Below are 25,075 nucleotides of genomic sequence, written 5' to 3' on the forward strand. Positions count from 1 at the left end.
AATTCCTAGGGCAGATGCAATTAAAATTTTTTAAGGTCTCTACTGTTACAGTTTTATTACAAGTGTGAAAATTCAGATTGCTGTCACCTCTGTAGCAACAGATTGCTGTAGCTTCAAATTGTGCCTTGTTAATATCATTTTCTGCTTGCTGTTGATGCTTAGATTCTGTAGCATCGTTACAAGCAGCAGTATCTACAGGGATTGTAGATGTTGGCTGTCACATATTTATAATTCTAGTACTGCACTTCTGTAACCAGATTTTCTTATAGATTAACATTGTTTATTACACTATTTGAGACGTAATATGTATTCTAGCATTATATAATGTAAAATGTCTGAAGGCAAGACTCCATTCTGTAACTTTGCTTTAGGCAAAAAGACCCCATAAATATTTTTATGGAGTGCTAAGATCACAGCCTAATTTGGCTATGATGTAATCCATGCCAAATCAGTTTCTTTGGCTAATCTCTTGTAACACAATATTGTGTGGAACCTGTGCAATACTGGTTGCTGTTTGTCAGAATACCTCTTACTCCATCCAGAGCATGCTCTTTATATAACATAACAATGAAAGAGGCAGCAGACTTGGTTTTTTGCATTAACTCTTTTTTCCACAAGATGACAATGTTAAATGGACAAAATGAATTTCAACTGGTGTAAGGCACAGCTTGACCAAGAAGGCAATATGTCATTTCATGCGATAATTTTGTGCAATTTACTTGAATTTGGTAAAAGCAAGGTAAAAACAAAATGAGTAAGGGTTAAGTATGCCCTGTCACATGATGCCATCATAAATCAAGTTTAACTTAGGAAGAGTAGAAGTTAGTTCACATGGTAGTTGCATGAGAATGCAGCTTGTTCTGTTTTGTTCAAGTGGGCTTAGATTATGTCATGTGACTGGTTACTTGTTCATAACTTGTTCGTAACTCCTTCTTATTGCCTTTTGTTCCCCAAATCTATCCACAGTGCAACTTTTCAAATGTTCTTCTCCATTTCTGTTAAAAAGAAACAGATGCTATCATTCGTTTTAAGGCTTTGTATAGCTTGGGGCTCACATCCAAATATAGAGGCCTGGATAAGCAATGGTAAAATGAACGGTTACGCTGTTAGCCACAGCTAAGGGCATCTGTGGCTCTTCTGAAATTTCAAACTTTCACCAAAGCTGTGCCTGCAGAGTGAACAAGTTACGGCTCTTTGTGCAGATTTTTATGTTAACAAGAAAGGCAGTGGGTGTTTTGGTATATGGTGCCTGATTACCAGTCCTTTAAGTGTCTTAATGGTGCATAAACATTAAGTATTAGCTTTAATAATGTGAGCTAATTTTCAAAGCAAAGTTTTTTAAAATAAATTGGCCTTTTCTTTCCATTTGTCTGTTGCAGTTTTTCACTTGTCTGATGGATGCAACAACTCTTAGGAAAGTTGTAAAGAATTACTGACTTGTTTGTCAGAGCTCGTAGGTGAAAATGTTTGTAATGAGGAACTTAGCTTGTTCTGCACCAACAGCTATCCATTTGTTCTCTCCTAATGCTGGCATTTCACTTTGCCTTTTCAGACTGTGATGATGTTTTCCATTACGTTTATTTCTTTTTCTTAGAGTGTGAATATAGAGAAGCTGCAGGGATCATCTATCAACATATCCACAGAAGATGGGCTCTTGAAAACTAAGTATCTCTATGCAGAATCTTCATCTCTCTCTTCAGTAGCTGGTGATATTCTGCTGGGATGTACTCATGGTAAGAGCTAGGTTAGGGAAATACTGTCAAAAATTTAGCTGCTTTGAAGGTACTCACAACGCTCACAGTAAGAAAGGGACTGGTGCTGTAGTCTATAGCTATGTAATCAGCTGTGTATGGTATATGATCAAAGCAATCCTGTATTTGTTAGGGACTTAACTGGGGAGAGCTAACTTACCATATAGCATGTTGTATTTATTTTTGAAAATAACTTTGTAAGCACACGTGAAATAGGAAAGAACCATACAACACATACTAATGATGTAAAAATATTTTTAAAGGAAGCAATGACAATTATACTAAAAAAGATAGTAAAGAGACTCCATCCCACTGCTTTATTTCACTCATAGGTAAGGTAGATCTTACAGCTTTTATGAAGATTTGTAGTAGAACTTGGCTGTATCTCAAAGATTTTAGAAGAACTAATTTCTATGTGTTCTGACACGCTATAGTAACAGAGCGGTAACAGGTTTTGTTATCCGAGGGGAAGGAGGAGGGAGCCTCTCATCCATCCGCCCTTTACTGTCATTCACTTAGAACTAAATCTAATTAACTTGAGTGTCTTTTGATATAAACAGTAGTCAGGGTTGGAACCTGATGGTTTTCTTCTAATTTAATGAAGTTCCCTGACTGTACCATAATGCAATTGTGATGATTTAACAAGTAAAACAAAGTGGAAGGTGTATGAGCCATGAAAATTACTCAGATCCATCCAAGTTTCTAGCTGTATGTCTTATAAGCAATTTGCTGCAATTTTTAGCATTTTTCTGTTATCTTGCAGAAATGATTCTCCATTGTCCATTTATAGTAGACATAAAACTGTTTTCTAAACCTGTTGGGTAAAGTTTACTTCAGCACGCATAGGCAGAAATAACAATTTTTGTTGTGTTTTTCTAACATGTGGGCTGTACTACTATTAGTAATTCTAGCCAATAAGCTGCTGAGGTTTTTGTTTTTGCCTTTTCTTTTGACTTCTATCGGTTATGATTCTGTGGATTAATCATTTTGTGTGCTTGTTCATGCTTCTGTGCGCATCCAGACGTTTTTTATCTTGATACAAAAATGAAATAATAACAGCTGTTGTTAATGACATACTTCCTTAGAAATGCTTCTTTGTAATTTCACTAACGAACAGCGTGAAAACAAGTTCAACTGTTTCAAAATTATACAGGCATTTCTAACATTGCTTCAGGGTTATTTTCATGAGCAGTCTACTAAATGAGTCTGGAACACCTAACAGTATTTTAACTGTTTCTTTTAAGAACAGTAAGTTTTTGGTTTTCACACACAGAACTCTGATGCCAAGGGAACATAAATTTCACAAACCTGCATGAGTCCTGTTTTGTACTTGAACCTTGGGCTGTATAATTCTAGTTCCGTCGGTGCCCAAGCTTGAGTGGAAACTTGGCTCTGGAAGAGCCTGAATTGAATTAAAATTAGGAACTGAAAGACTAGAAACAGCTCTGAAGAAATACTATGGTGATTCTGTATTATAGACCTTAAGCAATCCCATAACGGTAATTCTGTCTTCAATACTTTATGCTCATGCCTCCATAATTTGAGGCACTGGAGAGCAATAGTCAGAAGATAACTTTAATTTGCTGTCACAAAAAGCAAATGCAAAAAAAAAAAAACAACAAAAAAACCACACCACCAGAATGGTACAAATAAGCAGCAGGCAAAAGATTGTCTTAGCCTTTTCTTATTAAATAAAGTGAGTGTGTATTGTATCTGCGTGTGTCTTACAATGCTGAAATTACCTGCTGGTTTTGCTAGAGAAAGGAAATGACTGCTTTCTTACAGAGTACCTGCATCACTGTTAGCAGGATGAATACAAGTAGTTTTAGTACCTTACTTCTATTTTATTAGCTCAGTTTTTTAATGTCTGTGAGGTTTCATTCCTTCTTCCTAGCAAAACTTCCTAGCTAATAAAAAAGTAAATAGAATTTCAGTGTCCAGGAGAAGACCAGTGATAAGTGGTGTTCCTCAGGGGTCGGTATTGTGACCTGCACTGGTCAGCATCCTGGTTGATGATGTGGACAATTGGATTGGGTGCACCCTCAGCAAGTTTGCTGACAACACCAAGCTGTGTGGTGTGGTTGACATGCTGGAGGGAAGGGATGCCATCCAGAGGGATCTTGACTCACATGAGAGGGGAGCCTGTGCAAGGCTCAAGAACAGGTGCAAGGTCCTGCAGCTGGGTCAGGGCAATCCCAAACACAGATACGGGCTGGCTGGAGAATGGGTTAGGAGCAGCCCTGAGGAGAAGTGTTTGGGGGTACTGGTTGATGAGGAACTCAACATGACCCAGCAGTGTGTTTTTACAGCCTAGAAAGTGAACCATATCCTGGGCTGTATCGGAAGTGTGAACAACAGCTTGAGGGAGGTGATTTTTCCCTCTCTGCTCCATGCCTGAGAGTCCCTGCCTACATTACTGCCTTCAGCTCTGGGACCCCCAGCATAAGAAGGATGTAGTCCTGTTGGAGCATACCCAGAGAAGGGCTGTAAGGATGATCAGAAGGCTGGAGCACCTCTCCTATGAAGGCTGGCTGAGTTGCAGTTGTTCAGCCTGGAAAATAGAAGGCTCTGGGGAGACATTATATTGGCCTTTCACTACTTAAAGGGGGCCCACAGGAAAATGGGAGAGGGACTGTATTGTGGGGGTTGTAGTGATAGGACAAGGGGTAATGGCTTTCAACTAAAGGAGTGTAGATGTAGATTTAGATTAGATAGAAGGAAGAGAGAAGGAAGAAATGCTTCTGTATGAGGATGGTGACGTGCTGGCACAGGCTGCCCAGGGAGTCTGTGGATGCCTCATTCTTGGAGTTGCTCAAGGCCAGGTTGGATGGGTCTTCAAGCAACCTGGTCTAGTGGGAGGCTTCTCTGCCCATGGCAGGGGAGGTAGAACTAAACAATCTTTAAGGTTCCTTCCAACCCAAACCAGTCTGGTTTTAGGCACCACAATACAGAAAGGACATTGAGGTGCTGGAGCAGGTCCAAAGAAGGGCAACAAGGCTTGTGAAGGGCTTGGAGACTATGCCCTACAAGGAGAGACTAAAGGAACTGGGGCTGTTTAGTCTGGGGAAGAGGAGGCTGAGGGGAGACCTCATTGCTCTCTTCAAATACCTGAAAGATGATTGCAGCGAGAGCGGGGCTGGTCTCTTCTCACTGGTGACAGGTGACAGGACAAGGGGCAATGGCCTCAAGTTGCGCCAGGGGAGGTTTAAGTTGGATATCAGGAAAAACTTCTTTACAGAAAGGGTTGTTAAGCACTGGAACAGGCTCCCCAGGGAGGTGGTTGTGTCACCATCCCTGAATGTGTTTAAAAACCATTTGGATGTGGTGCTCGGGGACATGATTTAGTGGTGAGTTGTTAGAGTTAGGGTAGTATGGTTAGGTTGTGGTTGGACTTGATGATCTTGAAGGTCTTTTCCAACCTGAGCAATTTTATGATTCTATGATTTTATGAATCTATAGTTCTATGATTTTGTAGGTCATTGCACCTTTTTTCAATAAGACGGTTAGAATGAAGTGTCCAGAAATGTGTTCTTTACAGAATGTTTTGGATCTGACATCACTATATTATTTAAGATGCCCTTAGAATGGTCGATTACCTTTTGCATGGAAATATCAGTGAATATACATGTTTTTTTCTGTAGTCTAAGCCACAACTGAAGGGAAGGGAGTAAATGGTCCCAGTTGAATCTAATCAGTCTTGCAAGGAAACATAAAGATAGAGGTAAGATGATATGCGTGTGGGCATTCCTAATTGCTCTTTTGCATGCTTCATCAGAGTAACCCAGGCTCCTTGAGAGTCATTGAAACAAACAGAAGAAATGGAAATAACATAATTTAAAGTTATGCCCTTATTTGTATCCCCAAAGCTATATTTTCTCCTTGGACTTATGCTGACCCTGACTTGCAAAACTATAGTCTGAAGCTTTACATATGTGGTAGAAATGATAGATCGTCAGAAGCAATAGGTTAAAAAAAAAATCACTAAGCCACTGTAATCAATTTTCTGTTGAAACTATTAGGTCTTGGACTTTTCAGTATTACGCTACAATACTGAATTCAGCAGAATATTAAAACCAAGCTAGTAATTACCTTTTTCCTTCTTTGCTCTTGATGTATCCAGAAGATCGATGGCTAACTTCAGTTGTAAGTGTTGGTCTACACTGAACAATTATTTGACCAAAAATGCACTTCTCTGCACTATTTGTAGACGCAGCAGGAAACTCTATCTGCTTTAAAAGTAACTTCTCTTCTAGCTAGATGTTTGAAATGAGCCTATCACTCTAATATGCGTACATTGTGCAATTTTAGTCTTATGTGCAATGTTTGTGATTGATATGATTTTGATTTCTAAATGTTTAATGTTCTTCAAGGTTCTGTTTAGCAATACAGAAAGGAAAAAGAAAACCACAAAAACAAAGAGAGCAGCAAATCCACAAGTCCTGAGAGCTACATTCAGACTGTGTGTAATCTATGGGAGTTGCTAGTTGACAGAATCCTAGTTCTTTTGTAGATTGTATAAAAATAAATACTAGTAATGATAAGATGGGGAGAAGAATGGAGTAATTATTGTGCGCCTTTTTTTTTTTTTAAAAAAAAAAAGCAAACAAAATGAAAACCCAAAAATGAAGGCAAACCTCTTTCAAATCTGTTGAAAAATTGTATTGTTTCAAATCTAATTTGCAGAACAGCTCAGTATTTGTACAGTATGTGCTTGAAACAATGAATTCAAGACTATTGATGATAGGTTTCTTTTCTAACTTTCAGTTCATGGACTGCTAAGAAAAACATTACAGATCATGCAGTGGAATGCATTCTACCATAATGACTGTATAATTACTGTATAATTACAGAAGACAGGAGCAGGATCTGGAAACTTTTGTGAATACTATGCATTATTAAATTAGACCAAATTACTGTGATCAGCCTTTTTTTGTTTGTTTGTTATCCTTCTGGGAGGTTGAGGGAGTAGTGTTACCGAACTCCGGCGACCCTTTTCGTATTACCCTTGCACGCAGAGAACCAATACCCGGTTCTGACCAGCTTACTGCACAAAACACATCAATATAATGAGCAGCAAAATGGCGTTTATTGTTAAAAGTTACAGAACTATATAGTATTTCTCTTTTACTAGACTGTTCCAGAAGCTCATGCGGGCTCCTGGCCAATCATATTGAATCTCCCGCTTCTGACCTCTTTCTTCTGAAAGGCCATATATGGGGTAGTTATACACCTTGTTATGAAAACAAAGAAGTACAGCCTCTCCTGTAGGCCAACCAATAGCAAGCAAATGGGGAAGGGCCTTCCGCGTTACAGCCCGAGCGCTCCGTAACACGCCTAATACAACAGAGTAGCAGGACTGAACTGTCACAGTTCAATTTTTTCACTTCGCTTTTTTTCTGAGGCAGTTCTAATGCATGACAGAAATGGACATATGAAAGCTTCTACCAACTTTTAGACTGTAAACAGCGTGGATGGCTCCTCTGTTATGAGGTGCATCCCTTGTCCTTCCAGATTCTCTTGGTGGTTTAGGTGAAGTGGAAGGAGTATTTATGTTGAGATTTACTGATAAAATACCAGGGCCAGTTCAAAGTAATGCAAGATCAGTATGAGACCATTCTGTGTCTTGGGCCTTCTACACTTGTGTTGATTGTCCAGCCTGCCCAGCACACTCAGATCATGCTGAATTCAATGATGAGCATTGGTCAGTGGGTTGTTATGTATGTAACAAAAGTAAGTTTGGAGGGAATAGGTAATGTTCAGTGATTCCTTAGGCAGTTATCTAGAAAGTAGCCTTTGAATGTAAAGCTAAAAATCCCCGTGTTGGAGGATGAGGAACATACATATTTATGCTTGGGAAAAAAGGGAAAATAGAAACTATTTTGTTACTCATCCTATTAAACTACTGAAATAATCGATAGTGTTGTTGCAGGCATCTGACCAATTTAAAAAATAAAAAAATACTGTGCCTCTGTTTCTTTTTTGCTTTACTCAGAACAGGTGTTTTTTTTTTGTCTGGAATCAGTTCTTTGTGTTGAGACTTTTTTTGTTTGTAAAGCAATAATATTGAAGCAATCAATATAACTGGTTTATTCTTTTGCTTTTATATGCAAAGCAAATATACCACTGTGAGATCACGTTACTTTAGTCTCTATTGAGATTTGGGAAACCAGTCAAATAATCCACTTTTAATATTAAAATCTCATTTTCTCTTTCCTTAATAGGAAACACCAGCCTTGAGACAAAAACAGGAAGTATCACAGTAGGTATGTTTTGTCTTTTCTCGCTCTTCCCTTTTTCTTTTTAATTAGAAATATCCACACGAAAAGAAAAAAGCTACTTTTCTAATAATCTTCAAGTGTTTCTGCCCTCATTTCTTTTTATTTTCAGTAGTAGCATTTTACTAGTGTGTATTTGAAAGATATTTTCCAAACTTAGCTCTGACAGCCTTTTGCAGTGTAGGCAAACCACCATACCCCCTGTGCTTTAGGCACTGGACTGAATCTATGTGTCTTTTAGATTAAGATTGGACAAAAGGGCATGAGAAAATAACCTAGTTCTGTCTTACATTTGTTATCAGTGATTAGCTATGTTTAATTTTCATATCACATAACATTAATCATTGATGTATTGTGAGGTAGGAAAAAAGCTTGTGAGAACCTAGTGTTTCCAAACTGTTATGCTGATGACTCTTCTCCCTCCAGAAATAAAAAGTAGCTCTTAAATTTCTTCTCAGTTAATAACTGTTACATTATCTTAAGAAAATGTCAGGGCGTCTGATATTCTATATTTTGAATTTCTCACTTTCTTGACCATTTTCTTGTTATTTCTCTGGTATTAAACTAAAACAATAGAAGGTGTAAGTAAGGCTTAGTGTCTCTTTTGAATGTACCTTGAAGGATTTCTCTGTAAGTAAGCTTTGTTAGAGACCCACATCTCAGGCTTCTGCTAATGATGGTTACTACAGTCACTCACTAAGCATCTTGTAGGGACGCACTGTCCTGTAACAACTCCTCTTATGTTTCTAAGCGATCTACATGAATATTACTGGAAAATGAATGCAATACACATTCTCATGAGTTAGTCATTAAACCACAGAATTAAATCAAGCTTGCTAGTCTGTTTTTCCTTCAGTTAAATAAACTCATAGAATACGAAGAGTGTTTGAAGGTTTCTTAACACAGGAGCTAGTTTTTTCCACCAAGAGATGATTATTTTCCCTTAATTAACCTAGTTCAGCTTAAGCATTTAGAAGCCTTGTGATTGTTGAACTAACTTTATTTCCCAGATTTCAACTCTGAAAATGTTACAGTTAATCTTTTCCTATAGAGCATTAACTCCCCCTTTAATTTTGTCTGAATACTTCCAAAGGGAAATGGCTTTTAAGATCCAGTGGTTCAACTCTGAAAACTTGCAAATGTAAAGTTTAAGTGCTATGAGGAATTAATGCCACAATATAGCTCTCTGGCAATCCAACAAGCTGACATTTGCTGATAGAAATAGGAAGAAAAATTTGCATCTTCTGACATTCTCAGTTGGATTTTCATAGGTATGTAATTATTTAATTCTCTGCAGTAACAATTTTATCAGGTAACTGAAAAGTACAACCCTTTCTAGATCTCGAGGATGTATCCTTCTGAAAGTCTTATTTAATAGTCAAAGCATAGTTGAGAATGCTGGATTTCTTTTCAAAGTATTTAAGGGAAAATACGACACAGTTTTGAGGAATTTCTCATATACTCCTATACTGAAAAGCAAACCAACATTGTCTTTAATTTTTGTTGTTGCTGTTTTTAGATTAGTTTTATCCAACTTATGTATTTTTTTCACTTTGGGATGTTTGTGTAAAAAATAAGTATATATATTTTAAAGATTTTATCCAAACTTCAGTGTCATTGTAAGCATCTAGCATGTGATTGTGTTTTACACTGTTACTGTTAAAATATGAAAGTAGGGGCAATGCCTTTTCTCATACCATGAGCTTTGTTAATCACTGATAAATTGTTTGCCTACCCTTCCCTAGAAGCGTTTTACTTCTAACACATTCTATGGATTTTGGATGGCTTCTTAATTTGAAACAACTGTTTTTACTTCTACTGTATGTTACTTTTTAAAATAACCATTAGAAATCCACATTACAAAAAATAGTGGACTGCTTTGTTTCTAGAACGAGTTTGATCTTTTAAAACTCTTATTTGGCAAGTTCATAGAAAATCTTGGGTTGGAAGAGGCTTCAGAATGTCAGTCACAGAATAGCTGAGGTTAGAAGCATCCTCTGGATGTCGTCTTGTCCAGCCCAAGTGCTTAAAGCAATGTCAGCCTTGAGGTTGCTCAGGGCTATATGCTGTAGTCTCGAAGATCTCCAAGGATGCAGACTGTACAGCCTCTCTGGGCTGTTCCAGTATGTAATTGCCTTCAGGATGAAAAAAATTTTCCATATATCCAGACAAAATCTTTTGTGTTTCAACTTAAGCCTTTTGTCTCTTGTGCTCTGTCTTTGTCATCTTCATCACCTCCCTGTGGATACTGGGGGGCTGCTGTCAGGTCCTGCAGCTGCCTGTCCTATGGGCTGTGCAAGCCCTCAGCCTCTCCTAACTGGGAGGTGCTTCAGGCCCCAGCTGTCTGGTGTTCCTCCACTGAATTCTCTCCAGTTGATTGAGGTCTCTCTTTTATTGGTAGCCCTAAAACTAGATGCTGTGTTCTAGATGTGGTTTAACAAGTAGTGACTAGAAGCGGGGGTGATCCCTTCCCTTGATGTACTGGCCATGCTGCAGTTAGTACTGTCAGGGTTACTGTTGGCCTTCTTTTCTGCCAAGGTAGAAGGCTGACTGGTGTTCACTCCAGCTAAAACTTGTGAATTCCTCAATGTTATTGTTATTGTCTGACTATGTATTCTCTACTCTGCCGTTAGACCAAATTTTCCCCTACCAGCTCAAAAAAATAAAGAGAAAATTCTTATGGTATTAGTTACTTTAATTCAGAGGAAACAACTTACAGGTTTGAGGGCAAATTGACACTGTTTATGGGTAGCAGGAGCTTACTCTGGAAGGCAAAAACGTGTGTAAATATCCAAGAAATGTGTTATCTTCTTGTTTTTCTCCTTTTATGGATGTTAGTGTCGGCATTATTCTGCCAGCTTCTTTAGCAACTGATACTGGAAGACCAAAAGGCTTCTGTGACTTCCTATGGTAGACTCGCTGTCTTAAATGAACTGAAACCTAGCGATTATAGCAAAGTTTCAACTTTCTTGAAAGCATACATAGTAGCTGCTTACTATTTATAAATGATCGTCACATGAAAGTGAGCTGAATTGTCTAAGACATCTGATTTAAGAATGTTCTCATAAGGTAGTTCTCTTCTCTAGCATTGAGGCAGAATACCAGAATCTTATTTTGAGAGGGCTTTGAATGTGAAAAAAAAAAGTTATTTAAGACATTTTTGGACAACTGAAAAATTAAACAACAAACAGTTTATTTAGCAATGTTGCAGCTGATTTTTTTCCTCTCCTTGAGCATCTGATTTTTAAAATATGCTCTAGGGAATTTTTAAATCAAAAATCTTATTTCAGAATTTCATTGAGGCCATTTTTGTACCATCCCGAAGTACTATTCATATACACTTTAAAATATATATATGTTAGCAATGCACACGCTTGCGTCTCAGTACTTCAGTTGATCTAGTCTTTGCCATCCACTTGAAGTGTGTTAATGTGTTTGTCCTCATTTTAAGCGGCCTTTGTTATCCTATCTCCTGTCTCAGAACTTGGCCTTTGCTCTGCTGATGGGAAATTCTTTTTCCTTTGTGCCCATGCTTTCCTCCACACCATCTTATACACAGGATCCTGCTCTCCAGTGAGACTGGAATCATCTGCATTTTCTTATCCCTTAGGTGCCAGGTTATAAAAAATGGAAATTAAAAAAAATAGAAATTAAAAACTTAGTCCACTATGAGTTAATATCTACTGAGTTATTACCTGGTTTCATCATCAGTCTGTTTTCTCTTTCTTCTTCCCTTTCGTTGTGTCCTACTGAATGTAGAGTGTGTTTTGGACAGAGCTTATGTACTGGACAAAACAGTTAATAGTTTCGAGTATACAGTAAAAGTAGGTGTTGCCTGGATATAATAGCATTTTTCTTGCAGCTTAGAAAATGACAATAAACTTTTTTTCTTCTGGATGTGTTCAAACATCGAGCAATGTTGATGATGCTGCATCACATGTTTTATAGCTTCTCACATGACGACACTGAAAATTCTCAATATTGTTACAGTATTAACTTTTAGATACTAGTGTTTTTGAAGGCTTTTTTTTTTTTTTTTAGAACTCCTGATAAGAGATTTTGTACTTGTAGAATGTTTATCTTGTAACAGTTGCCAATACCCATGCCTTTGTAGGTGAAAAATAAAGTAGTATACCACACACTTCATAGAATCATAGAATGGCTTGGGTTGGAAGGGACGTCAAAGATCACCTTGTTCCAACCTCCCTGCCGTAGGCAGGGTTACTGCCCACCTGATCCAGGCTCCCCAGAAGCCTATCAAGCCTGGCCTTGAGCACCTCCAGGGATGGGGCACCCACAGCTTCTCTGGGCAGCTGTGCCAGGGCCTCACTGCCCTCTGAGGGAAGAACTTCTTCCTAACATCTAACCTAAACCTCTCCTCTTTCAGTTTAAATCCCTTCTCCCTTGTCCTATCACTTCACCCACAAATGGATACAAATTTGTTCCAATGCAGAGCTAACTAGTCTAAATTCCAGGCAGGAAAAATAAGACTAGGCATCCAAGTATGATCCAATTCTAGTAACCTCTTACAGGCAATATTTTCCTTCAGATATGATGTCTGAAAGTTTTTCATAGATTACCACAAATGGAAAAATAATTGGTATATTTTTTTGTTTCCTTCCCTCACTAGTTTGGGTATACTGAAAGAAGATCCTACCTGATCTACAGTAGGTCAGAGGCTTATCAAGGTGAAGTCATACTTGGCGCATTGTATCATGATGCAGGATTGAAGCGTGCAATGATTTTACTTTTTTGCCAATAGAATCGGTTATTCACAACAGACTGTGGCCTTTAAAAACTATGGCCTTTAAAAACAATGGTTATAGTTACAAAATCTGTGTGGAAATTAGAGGTTGAAAGATGTTCTGGACCACTTTGTTAGCAAAGAAGTTGTCTCCATGGGCAATTTCTTTGCTGCTGTTAGAAAGGTAACATAGCTGATGTCTGCTGCAGCAAAGTTATTTTTCTTAAAGCTTTACAACATTTTTTTTTGTTGTAGTAGCAGTAGTAGTAAATTCTTAAACAGCTGAAGCTGCTCAAGGGTAATCATCTGTTCTTTTTCCAGCAGAACTATTCATCCTTGCATTTCCTCTTGAGCTGTCAGTCCCTAGGAAACTGAATTCTAAATTATGCTTTTTTTTCTTGTTTTTACTCTGTTACTTGGCATTAAACCTCAGTTAATGATGGGTATATACTAAAATATAAAAATTAACTGCCTTACTTTTGTTCCATCAAAATTGTGAATTATATATTGTCTCTTTTAACTATTTTGTCCTCTCTTATTTAAGGTAGTTTTTCCTGTTAAAATCTTGATTTATTTGAATTCACCTATTTGAGCTGTAGAACCCTGTCATCTCTGTTTTTAACCCATTTTCCTGTTCTATCCATCTTCCTACTTCTCACTTACTTACATATACAGATGCAAACCTTAAGCAGCATTAAAAAAGATAGGCTTTGTAGAAATTATGGGCAACTTTGTCTTTTGGTATCTAATTTCACATACATAAAATTGTTTCCATCAATCATACTTGATTGCTCACCTAAAACACGTTTCCTCGTGTTTCTGTTGATCTCTGTGAAGTACCATCAGCCAGCTGTGCTGCCCAGGCTGCTAGAGCTCTCCCTGGAGTGGCATCATCCTGTCATGGGAGTATCATCTTTCTTCATGGTGAAAACTTTTTATCTACTTCATTAATTTCAGTTAACAAAGAGTTTATTTGTTCCTTCAGATTTGGAACAGAACTCCTTTTACATACAATCCACTGTGTGGGAATTCACATCCTGTTCCAGGTGTTATAGGTTTCTTGTTGGCCAAAGTTGTCTAAACTAAATCAGGGTTGGCCGTTTTTTTGTTACTTTCCCCTCCAAGGAACTCAGTTCTAGCTGAGGGATGATAATCCATTTCCATGTTTGCTTGTAATACACTGATCTTCCACATCTGCTCCAGACGAGTTTATGTGGAGAAAGATTCAGGCGTTAATGGTGGACATCAATTGTTACAATTAATCAAGTTTATTCCCCAATGAATATTTTCACTTTTAAAATGGCAGATTTCAGTCAGGTTTGATTTTGTTGTTTTAGCTGCTTCTGAAAACATGACTGTGCTTCTTGTTTTATGCAACCCTGGAATCAAAGGAAAATATTCTTTTTCTGTGTTTCAAGATTTTTTGGTTAATATTTTCATTTCTAGCAGTCTTCCTAATTTGCTGGTGTGCATTATGTACTTTTTCTTCACACTTCTCTAGAGTTGCTTCATAATTCCTTTGCAATTTATCAGCAGTAGGTCTGTTCAGTAGCTCAAAAGTTAACTCTTCAGGACCTCACTATAATACTGTGGAAAACTGTGTAAATACAATTGGAATAGATTGCAAATTATTTCTACACCTGAGAATCAGTCTTTAATAATGTTTTCTATTTGCAAAAAGGGCTTTTCAGAAAGTTCTGCTTTCATGAATTGCAGCTAGTAAGCTATAGAAGAAAGTGTATGTCTGTTTATTCCAGGGCAAAGAACAAATGTTGATTTCCTATATATATTAAATTGCGGCAGTTACTTCAGACGTTCTTCTGTGTCACCACATTGCAGTGCACAACTGCTGGTCCTTTGCTTATGGCATCTTCTGTGGGTAAAGCTCCCTCTGCACCGAGTGTTTTTTAGTGCAGTTTTTTAGTGGATAACTAAAATAGTTTATATTTTGAGCTCAAATTCCATACAAATATGAACTTATCCTTGTAGAAAAAGGTGGACGTACTTACACAGAGGAAGAGAGTCCTGTTGAGACCTGGTAGATCCTACAGTTGTCCAGTGACAACTGGAGGGGTCTGGTCTGTGTCATAATTTTGGATTGGGAAGATAAGTTTCGCTCAGAAACCTGCTTTTCTGAGCAAAATCTGACATTCAGTACTCCAAGGGAGTTTTTTACATGGTTGGATAGCAATAGGATAAGGAGGGGAATGGTTTTAAACTAAAAGGGAAAATTTAGGTTTGAGGTTATGAGGAAATTCTTTACTCAGAGAGGGCATAGGTAAGGCCCTGGCACAGCTGCCCAGAGAAGCTGTGGTGCCCCATCCTGGAGGTGCTCAAGGCCAGGTTGGATGGGGCCCTGGGCAGCCAGAGCTGGTGGGTGGTAACCAGCCCACAGCAGGGGGTGGGGCTGGGTGGGCTTTGAGGTCCCTTCCAACACAAGCCTTTCTATGGTGATTCATTAAATCAACAATGAAGACTGCTTAAACATACAGGAATTGATAAAATTAGTTCAAAGAGCAAAGAAAGATTCTTGCAAAGTTTTTTTCTAAAAGTGAACAATAGCACTTTTCTAAATTAAAAAAACGGATGATACACAAATTCTTTCATTTTTTTTTTTCTTTTGTAGATTCATCAGACGGAAGTCTAAAAGCTTCTACGCTTCATGGGGCAATAGATGTTTATGTCAGTCAGTTAAGAGAAGTGGATCTGAAATCCCAGAAAGGTTAGGAAACTGCAGCACATTTTTATGGCAATTTATGATATTGTCTGTCTAAAAAAGATTGCTACATGATTTTTGGTTATTTGCTTTCTCTTTTGCCTCGTGGTTAGAAAATGTATATAGATTCTTATAATGCAGTAAACTCAATAAGGTACAATGATGCTTTAAAATGGATTACAGTTTTTTTGGTATTTTTTAATACTTTTTCTTGGTGGTCTACCCAGCAGAATTCTGCAGAGTTGACTTGGATCTTTATCTTGAGTACAGTTTAATCCATGTTGCTGGTGTATATTACTTACATACGTATCTATTCACTGATGACCACCCTACACTGACGTTTCTTTTCCCTGCCATTTCCTGTTGAAATGTCCTATTACTGAAACAGGAAGGCAGAAAAATAAATGCGAGAGTGCCCTCTGCCATTCTTCTTTTTTTTTTTTTTTTCTTCCTGAGTACTCACTGGAACTTTGTTTCCTAGTTAAAAGCTCACTCCTAATGATGGATTCATCATTTTTGCCATTCAGAAGAGATGATATTGTGAGTAACTGTGCCCTAAAGACATCTTGTTAGCCCTAGTTTTGCAAAACAAAGAAAGAAATCCAAAACTGCAGCACTCTGTTAACATGACGTCAGACACTTGAGGTGTTTTACATGAACGTGGTATTTGGTAGCTTCCTCTGGTTATCTGAGAGATAATCTTATGCCTTACTAAAATGTAGCAGTTAATCACTAGGGAAATATTGAAGAAGATGCGTTGGAATCATGTATGCTGTTATTCTTTCTAAGCTGTTCTGGCTCCATTGGTATGAGTAAATTTATTTTTATATTATTTCTTAGTTACGTTCTTAATCACTAAGTTAAGTCTCTTTGATTTAGTAGCAAAGAAGAATGTATTTAACAAAAGCTAGTTAATGTTATTTTGAAAACATTGCCTGATGTCTCTTCTGGCAGCACAGTGTAGTTGAGGCAAAGTTGATAAAGTTCTGTTTTCATTTACCCTGTAACTTTGGAGTAACTGCTGACAGCTGCCGAGTAGAGAATGTCCTATTTGTGATAAATGAGTTGCATGTGTTGGATTGTATGAGTCACGTCACTGAGCTACTCCCAAAGGGGAGGACCAAGGAAAAGACTTTTCCCCTCTTTTATCCTCACGCTTTTGTGTATCCAGCAAAATTTAGGCCTGAAGTCTTGGCAGTTATTTCTTCTTCAGGAGTGTCATAGGCAATTGATTCATCTGAATGTAAATGGCATAGCTAGGGTTGCTTTCTGATTGCTATGTAGCTATTACATCAGTTTTATAACTGATCTGATTCAGCTTTTTGGATGTAATTAAAGTTTTTAATGTTTTTCTAAAGTGAATGTTGGAGCTGGGTGGAAACTAAGAAGCATGTATGTAGAATGTGTATTTTGATTATTGCTAGTACTTTGTTTTAATGTGCAGAGTGCAGCTTTCAAGCATTGCGTGTGAGTAATTCCAGTTATGACAGACGTTGGCAAGTTGAGGGCCCAATATTTGCCTTCAGTCTGCTGCACGGAAGCACTTATTTAGAGGAAGAAGAATTCTTGTATATAGATTCCTTTTTTTCTTTTTTTTTTTTTTTGCTAGTGTTAGCAGTACGTTAGCAGGGTCCCATCATTCACAGAATCATAGAATGACAGAATTGCTCAGGCTGGAAAAGACCTTCAAGATCATCAAGTCCATCTGCAACCTAACCATATTACCCTAACTCTAACAACCCACCACTAAATCATGTCCCTGAGCACCACATCCAAACGGTTTTTAAACACGTTCAGGGATGGTGACACAACCACCTCCCTGGGGAGCCTGTTCCAGTGCTTAACAACCCTTTCTGTAAAGAAGTTCTTCCTGATATCCAACCTAAACCCCCCCTGGCGCAGCTTGAGGCCATTGCCCCTTGTCCTGTCACCAGTGAAAAGAGACCAACCCCACTCTCACTGCCATCACCTTTCAGGTATTTGAAGAGAGCAATGAGGTCTCCCCTCAGCCTCCTCTTTCCCAGACTAAACAGCCCCAGTTCCTTTAGTCTCTCCTCATAGGGCATATTCTCCAAGCCCTTCACAAGCCTTGTTGCCCTTCTTTGGATCTGCTCCAGCACCTCAATGTCGTTTCTGTACTGAGGTGCCCAAAACTGAACACAATATTGGAAGAAGTAAGTATTGCAGAGGAGCAACTCTTTTGTAACATTTTTGTGCTGTACTGTGTGCAGTAGCTGGATTGATCATTAAATCAAACCCTGTGTCCATGCTCAGGAGTGCAAGTATACAACTGGAAGATGAAACCAGAGTCATAATACTTGTAAGTTTTATTCGCTTCCCTTGGCCTTCCTTGCAGTAAGGTCCTCTAGCAAGAGCTGTTTCTGGCAGCGTATGTCAATGTTAATTCTCATGCTGTCTGAAGAAATACTGTGATCCCATTTTATATGTGACATACAGTATTCTGGTTATGATAAATGAAGTTATCTTTGTTTATCCTTTGACAGAAAAAAAGAGGTTACTGTGTCTGAAGGATGATTTGCCTTAAGATAGCTATATAATGGCCAGTTTCATGCTTTGATCTCAATGTTAATCTAATGAGCTTTCATTTAAATTTATGTCAGGCTCTATTACAGTCAAGGTACCTGCCTCTCTCAAAGCCTATTTGCAGTTGTCTGGAAGAAAAGTGGATGTGAGCTCAGAGATCCAGTTAAAAGAAACACGGAGTGCCTCCAAAGATGATCACGTAATTTTAAGTGGTAAGGCTTACTAATCTTGGCTATCATTAAATGTCTGTCTGGCCTCAGTCAAAGACATCCACGTTTTCTTACGAGTTTATTGCTCTTGGCCTCTTCTTGTTTCAGCTGTTTTAAATTTCAAATGTTTGTTTGTGCCATTGAACTCTCCATGTTACTAGATGGCTCTTTCGTTTTGTTCGGTAAATGACTGTGAATGCAAACAACTGCTTTTCTAACAAAAATCTCAGAGCCAAACTCGCTCTCAGCATTATTCCATTGAATTCGTGGGATGTAAGCCAGGGCTGAATTTGCCCCATTGCTTTGTTGCCTTAAACAATCTCATGTAATAAATAGCCAGAGAATGTCAATTAAAAATGCACTGAAAAGTTTTCTCTGCGTAGGTAGGAGGGCAAATTAAAAGGTGTATACAGTATGTTTATAAATGTACGGTATGAATGTTAAACAGAGCAGGATTGTCTGAGAAGTGATGGATGGGAGATAGCTAGGAGAAGGACTGAAGTATGGAATAAAGGATCTATGGAAACGTGCCTGTGGTTACTGGAAACGTTCTTCTAACAGATTTAAAATTGAACTTGGGAATCCCAAATCTTACTGATGTTTGCTTTAGAAAACAGTTACACTGTTCATTGTCCAGGTGTGTATGTCTCCTCTTCTCCAGACACCTCCATCTGGATGTTAAGGCTGTTACTGTTACCAGTTACTCAGTTTGCTCAAGAGGCAATGTTAATGTAATGTGTTGAAGGCTCCAGGTTTGTTTTTGAATGTTATGTCAGTGTGACCTGATATGATAACAGATGGGTGAGGCTCTGAGTTTTCCTTTGTTTTAAAGCTAAGAAAATCTGTTCAAAATTTCTTTTCCTCTCCCATGTAAAATAATAATTCCTAAGTTCTCACAGTTAAGAAATGTTAGAAGTGTATGTAATTAATACATAATCTGCTTGTATTAAATACTCTCAGTGTATGGACGTATCTCTTCCTGCGTTGAACAGTAACTTGCATCTAAATTTATTACTGGTTATTAAATATATATATATATTTTTAAAACCATGTTTAAAACTCCTCAGTAACTTGTGGATTCCAGCAAGGCTCTAGGTAATGAAGCGCCTCAGCAGCAAAGCAGTGCATGTCCTTGTTGCCAATCATGCTCCTACTCTGGCAACGTTAAAGATAAAATTACTGTTTCAGATATACACAGCTCAGTGGCTTCTCTGGTTTCACAATCCACTCAGCGTTTCTGTAGGGCCGTCAACACTGAAGTGGAAGCAATTTTTCAGCCTACCGTACCGTTTCTTAATGATCCTGGCAGGTTAGCTCCAATTAGTTAACCCTCAGATAGACGTATCCCAAAGCCATGGAAATCATCAGGAATTACACAGAGGCAGCAGCATATGGCCACTGCTCATTGGTTGCTTTCAAAGAGGCATTAGACAAAAAAATCTATGAAATGTACATATAGTTTGTCAGAATACAGGTAAATGGAAAACATGCCCTGGAACAGATTTTCTGCAGGATATAATGCTGGGCTGAAGCAACGTATCTTCATGTGTCTTACACTGGGCATTTAGCTTTCTTGAATGTTTTCTCATACATGCAGTGATTTTTAGCAGATTTCTTCTGCCTTTCCCTTCTGTAAGAGGCAGCAAACCTAAAGGAAGATGAATTAATTGGTTTTAAGGTGCACTTGGTTCCTTTTCTTACTCTTTTGAAAACAGTACTTTCCCTTTCAAGCCAGTGATGTTCCTTTGACATGGCAAGGGGGAAGCTTTCTGCTTCTCGTCATAGGGACCCTGCATTCTTTCTGCAGCCAAGCACCTGTCCTCTCATTCTCAACAATCTTTTAGAAGTTGATATTTGAGAATTTTCTTTAAAGTGTAGATTCTCAGGTAATAAAAAAGGATTTAATACTGTTGCTGTATCGTGAAAACATTGTTTACTGTTGAAGTTTTAGGTACTGAGACTATAGATGTCTTTCTACTGCAACCAAGGAAATATAAATGGGGAAGGGAGAGGAGTTTTGCCAACTAGAAAAAAAGAAATGACTTGCAGGAGGCATGGCAGCTCTGAGCTCAGAGGTTAGTTTAAAAATAGATGGCTTTTCAGAAACGGGCCAGTTTTCATGTGGATGAGGCTGGAACTGGCTGCTTTCAGGAAGCTGTTCTTGCCTCTGGGAGCATTGTGTGAGATGTTAGAGAGGAGGCTCTCCAGCGAGAACTCTTTGACTTGAGTAAATATGTGCCTGGTCTGTCACCCGCGCTATGTGACACAGCCTTCCCTCCTGCTGCTAGGGTAGTATGACCTGTGTCCTCACCTTGCTTCAAGGCTCCTGCTTCCGCTGGAGTGAGGAACATGGCACGCTATGGCCCCGCAAGCAATCACATCCAGGGTTTTGCAAGACAGCCAAGGAAAAGATGTGGATTTCGTCAAAGCAAGAAAATGAAAGAGTGAGCACATCAGAGGCAGGGTGATGAGACTGTCAAAAGGTGCTCTCTCTTTTAGAAGAGTTAGGGACTTGCTACAAAACTGTTTGTCAGGGAAGGGATGGAACCAGAGAACATGCCGGGGAGTTTACTCTTCAGAGTAATTTGCGGGAATAAAGCATCTGTTTCCATTGGCATCAGTAGGCACTCCTGTAGTATGGTACAGTGAAGGTTATAAAAACAGATTTTTCATGCTAAGCACTGGTGCAACTTCCATCTGTGAAAGCATTTATTTTCCTGCCTAGTTTGAGAATATTTGAGTAATTCCAGTATTTTACAGTAGTAATCATCTCAAGACATTTTGTTTTTTCCTTCCCCTAGCAAAGAGGGTAGGAAGAGGACTGTCCTTGTCAGTAGGCTCGGAAGTTTATTGCAGCCCATAGCTCTTCCTGCAGATGTGTGTGCCTTCCCCATTTCTCCAGGTCTGCCTTTATCCAGGAATCAGCTTATCTAAGAAGCCTGTAGAGACCGTAGAGGCCTGTAGAGACTATATCCGGAACTACGTATGGTAACGGGAGAGCTAGCTGGCTAGTAAGTGATTCTGTAATTTAAGCAGATAAGGAGATTAGGATACTCTCGAGCCAAAGAGGTTACAAACATGTTAAAAGGACTGATGAGCATTTAAATAATCCTGATTTATTTGCTTTTTAAGCCATTTTTCCAGTACGTCATTTTTAAGTTCAAAGTATGGAGGTAGGAACATATGCATTCCCAAGATGAGGAGTATTTGAGTAAACAGGAAGCAATAATGCTACGCAGTTGAAAAAACACAAAACCACCCAAACATAATAGTATATTAACAGGACTGTTCTGTAAAACTCAAAATAATCCTTTGGCTTTACTTGGCATTCGTAATACTTTGCTGGAATGTGTCCAGTTTTGCGTAGTCCACTTCAAAAAGGATATGAGCAACTGTAGAGACTCCTAAGGAGAACATATGCTCAGAGGCCGAAAACATCATTTATGGGAGGGAGACTTAAAAAGAAAAAGAAAAAAAAAAAAAAAGCGTTGTTTTCTTCTAAAGAAAAGGAGTCTTGAGGGAAGATTCTAGTATGTCAGAAATTGCTGCAGAGAAGAAAGATAGAAAATGTCCTCTGTCCATTGGTAATGGAACTAGAAATGATGATTTGATCTTACAGTAAAGAAAGCTTAGCTAAATAGCAGGATACACTTTCTAGTAGTAAGTCATGGTATGGAGAGGACACAGTGCTTGCAGTGCAGCGGGTTTTGAAGAACAGCCTAGTCTACCATGTTAGATTTAAATACATTGGAGACTGCTTTCAGCTCTGCTTTCTCTTGTTCCAAGCTGATGTGGCCAACTGCTCCCATCTACTTCAAAGTAACTGCAGGGAAGGTTATGAAGCATGTATGTGGATGAATCTGGGGAGTAAATGAATGCAGCTAGTGGGCATGCTTACATTGCCAGCTTATGTGTAGACAATTGTAAGTTTGCTGGAAAAAAGAGTCTTGCAGTCATTCCTTGATGGTGTCAATTTCCAAATCGAATTGTCTGGAATATAATCCTTTACACCATGTAAATCTTTTTTCGGTGCCAGCAACTCATCTGATTCCAGATCTTTCTCTCCCCCTGGCCCAGTTCTAGTGCCAAGCTGATATCCAGCAGCAACCTTTGACATGGTGCCATCCATCTACTTGGAGCTGAGTGAGCTTTTAACTTTAGCGGTCACTTGCTCCATCTGGTTTTCGGTACTGGCATGAGTTTCCTTGGTACAAGTCCTACAGTGTCACAGGTGCTCCTCAGTGGCTGTAGATGTTTGTTGTTAAAGGTTACCACATCTCACTGTTCTTACTTTCTCAAGTTGACAAGCCAGTCCCTTCCTATTTTTCTGTCCTTTTACTAATAACAAACATATTCTTTGTGAATGCTTATCTTCTCTCAAGTCAAGAAGCATATTTGCTCCCTTATTTCAGCCAGCATGACAACAGTTGCAAGAGTTAACAGGATTTTTAGTTTGGGCACTAATCTCATCAATCTACAGCACTAACACTTTGCTGAGCCTTATCTGAAGGGTGTTTCTCTGAGCAATGTCACCTGTTGACCGTGCACGTGAGTAACCAGGACTCTTTTCTTTATGTTAACTTATGCCTTTCCCAATTTATCTGTTCAGGTGATGGAGAGGAATCTCCTGTTGTCTTTTCTAATCTTCTTTTCCTGTAAAAGTTTCCAGATACATGTTGCCTCTACAGTATGTTACAGTATGTGTTGACCCATCTGCAGTTATTCTTTAATCACTAGGAACACATTAGATGGCCTTCCTCCTCATGTGCTTCTGGAGAGAGTGAGTCTAATTACCAGATCCCTTTGGAAGGACGAGCATTGCTACCACCACCCTATTTCTGGCTTTTCAGGTTTCTCCAATAACTTAGTTCATGTCTTTTTACCCTGCCTGGTTCTCCAAGACAACCGTGGTGAGAAGCACCTTTTCCCTCAGAACAACTGGGCATGCAGTGAAATAATAAGGATTTCATGTCTGCTTGAGGTTAGGACTGAATTCCTCTCTGGGCCACGTGGGATTTAGATTGTTTTCTACCTCCATCTTCTCACCGCTCACGGAATGGTTCCTCATCCAGTAGTAGTGGGACAGCTGCCTATGTAGTGCCGAGGGCTTACCTTTAATTTTACTTCAAGGTTTGGCTTATTCAGTGTGTGAGGAGAGAGCTGACTGCATGAGCCTTGTACACTATGTGCAAAGCTTTATGGATATATTTATTGCTTTTGTTATCAGAAATTCATATTATGTTATTTAATTTTTTTTTGCTGCACTGAATTCCAGAGTTGAACAGTAGAAGGGGCAGTGAATAATGCGAGGCAAGCAACTTGCCTTTAAAAGGGAAATAACTGAAAGTATTTGTATCACAGCCCTCGGCTGAAACCTAAGTTTCTTCTGAAACTTAACAGCTGTGAAAGCGTAGCACTCCTTTTCCCCACTTTGCAGCTGACTTGTCTCTGTTGCATTCAAAGTTTCAGTTCTGATCCCCAGAGTAATGCTATTAGCTGTTGTGTCCTTTGTTGTTTTCTTTGTTCTCAAGGCACATCCTCCATACTTCTTTTCTAGAAGCACTTTTTATTGAATCATTGCCACTAGAACTGAGTGGGAAGAGCTTTGTTTTACAGATTTACAGTGTCCCTCTAAACACTGTCCCTCTGTGAAGCCTTGATCCTTAAGCAGTATCTTAAAAAAAACAAACAAAAGCCCAGGTTGTATCTGGAAAAGATTACATTCCTTCAAGTCAAATAAGAAGTTCATCCAACTTTTAAAAAACCCATTAGATGAGATGCTATCGTACGGGTTTTTATTGGTTTCAGCTTGTGTTTAACCCAAGCTGTACGCAGCATTTTTGAGATGCACCACAGTGTTAACAAAACCAGTGAAGAGCATTTAAAATCTGCTCATCTTTGTATGTGTTATGATATGAACATAGAACTATTTCAGTTTCTCTACAGTAAAGCATACGGATAAATGATCAATACTTGACTGCATAAAGGTCTGCAAAGATCTTCTCTCTGCCTTAGACATGTGGAACAACTTCCTTTTTCCTAAGTTTTATATTGAGAAGGTGGCCACGCAGCATACTGGTGCATCTGTCTTTCCCTGAGTTCATGCTGTTGTCTTGACTGGTGGGTTTTGAAATAAAATCCTTTTTTTTTTTTTTTTTTTTGTATTCTCAGTCCAACAGTCCGTTGGCTTTTGTGACTTAATCATGCTAAAAGTCATCCTCAAAATCCACTTAACGTTCCCGCAGTACAGGCAGTTGAGTATAGTTAAGATCAAATTGCGATGGAGGAATCTCCAGCTAAGCCTTGTTGCTTGAGTAGCACCTCCTACACAAAACAATTCAAATATCTTAAGCTTGATTTGAACCTGCTACTGGCAATAAGATTAAAAACCCTAAGATACTTTGAAGATCTGCATCCCCAGGGAATGGAATTTGATACTGAGTTTGCTGCAGGCACTTTTATATTTCTGCATTCCCTTCACAGGCAAATCTCCAAAAGAAGCATAAGGAACAAAACATTTTTCTAAGCTCACATAGCAAATACAAAATGAGAAACAGAGCTCAGACTACAACTGAGCTCTGAAATGACTCATTAATTTGTTTCTGTGTTTCTTCAAAACTCTCCATTAAAATTTTAGCAAAAATGTAGCAGGGTGAAATCATCTACAGGGCAGATTCTGTGCTTCAGCCTTTGTTCCTTCTACAGAACAACATGACATGGTGACAAAAACACGAGAGAGGAAATGGCTGTGGCCAAGCACTCCAGGATGCGCTTGCTGACAATGTGTCTTTGTCCTGTAAATGTTGTGTCTTCTCCTCTTAGAAAAACAGCTGCAT

General features: G+C 38.7%; 1 protein-coding gene across 1 annotated transcript in view; it reads left to right on the forward strand.

Annotated features, from left to right (window-relative positions):
- FAM185A (family with sequence similarity 185 member A) overlaps positions 1–25,075 on the forward strand; it is a 42,218-nt gene that overhangs the window by 13,871 nt on the left and 3,272 nt on the right. The window contains exons 4-7 of the mRNA XM_021384531.1: positions 1,595–1,733; positions 7,973–8,014; positions 15,397–15,492; positions 18,108–18,242. Coding sequence (XP_021240206.1) covers positions 1,595–1,733; positions 7,973–8,014; positions 15,397–15,492; positions 18,108–18,242 — 412 coding nt within the window. The remainder of the gene's footprint in view (positions 1–1,594; positions 1,734–7,972; positions 8,015–15,396; positions 15,493–18,107; positions 18,243–25,075) is intronic.

The sequence above is a fragment of the Numida meleagris genome, chromosome 1 (assembly GCF_002078875.1).
Source record: "Numida meleagris isolate 19003 breed g44 Domestic line chromosome 1, NumMel1.0, whole genome shotgun sequence".
NCBI classification, from domain to species: domain Eukaryota; kingdom Metazoa; phylum Chordata; class Aves; order Galliformes; family Numididae; genus Numida; species Numida meleagris.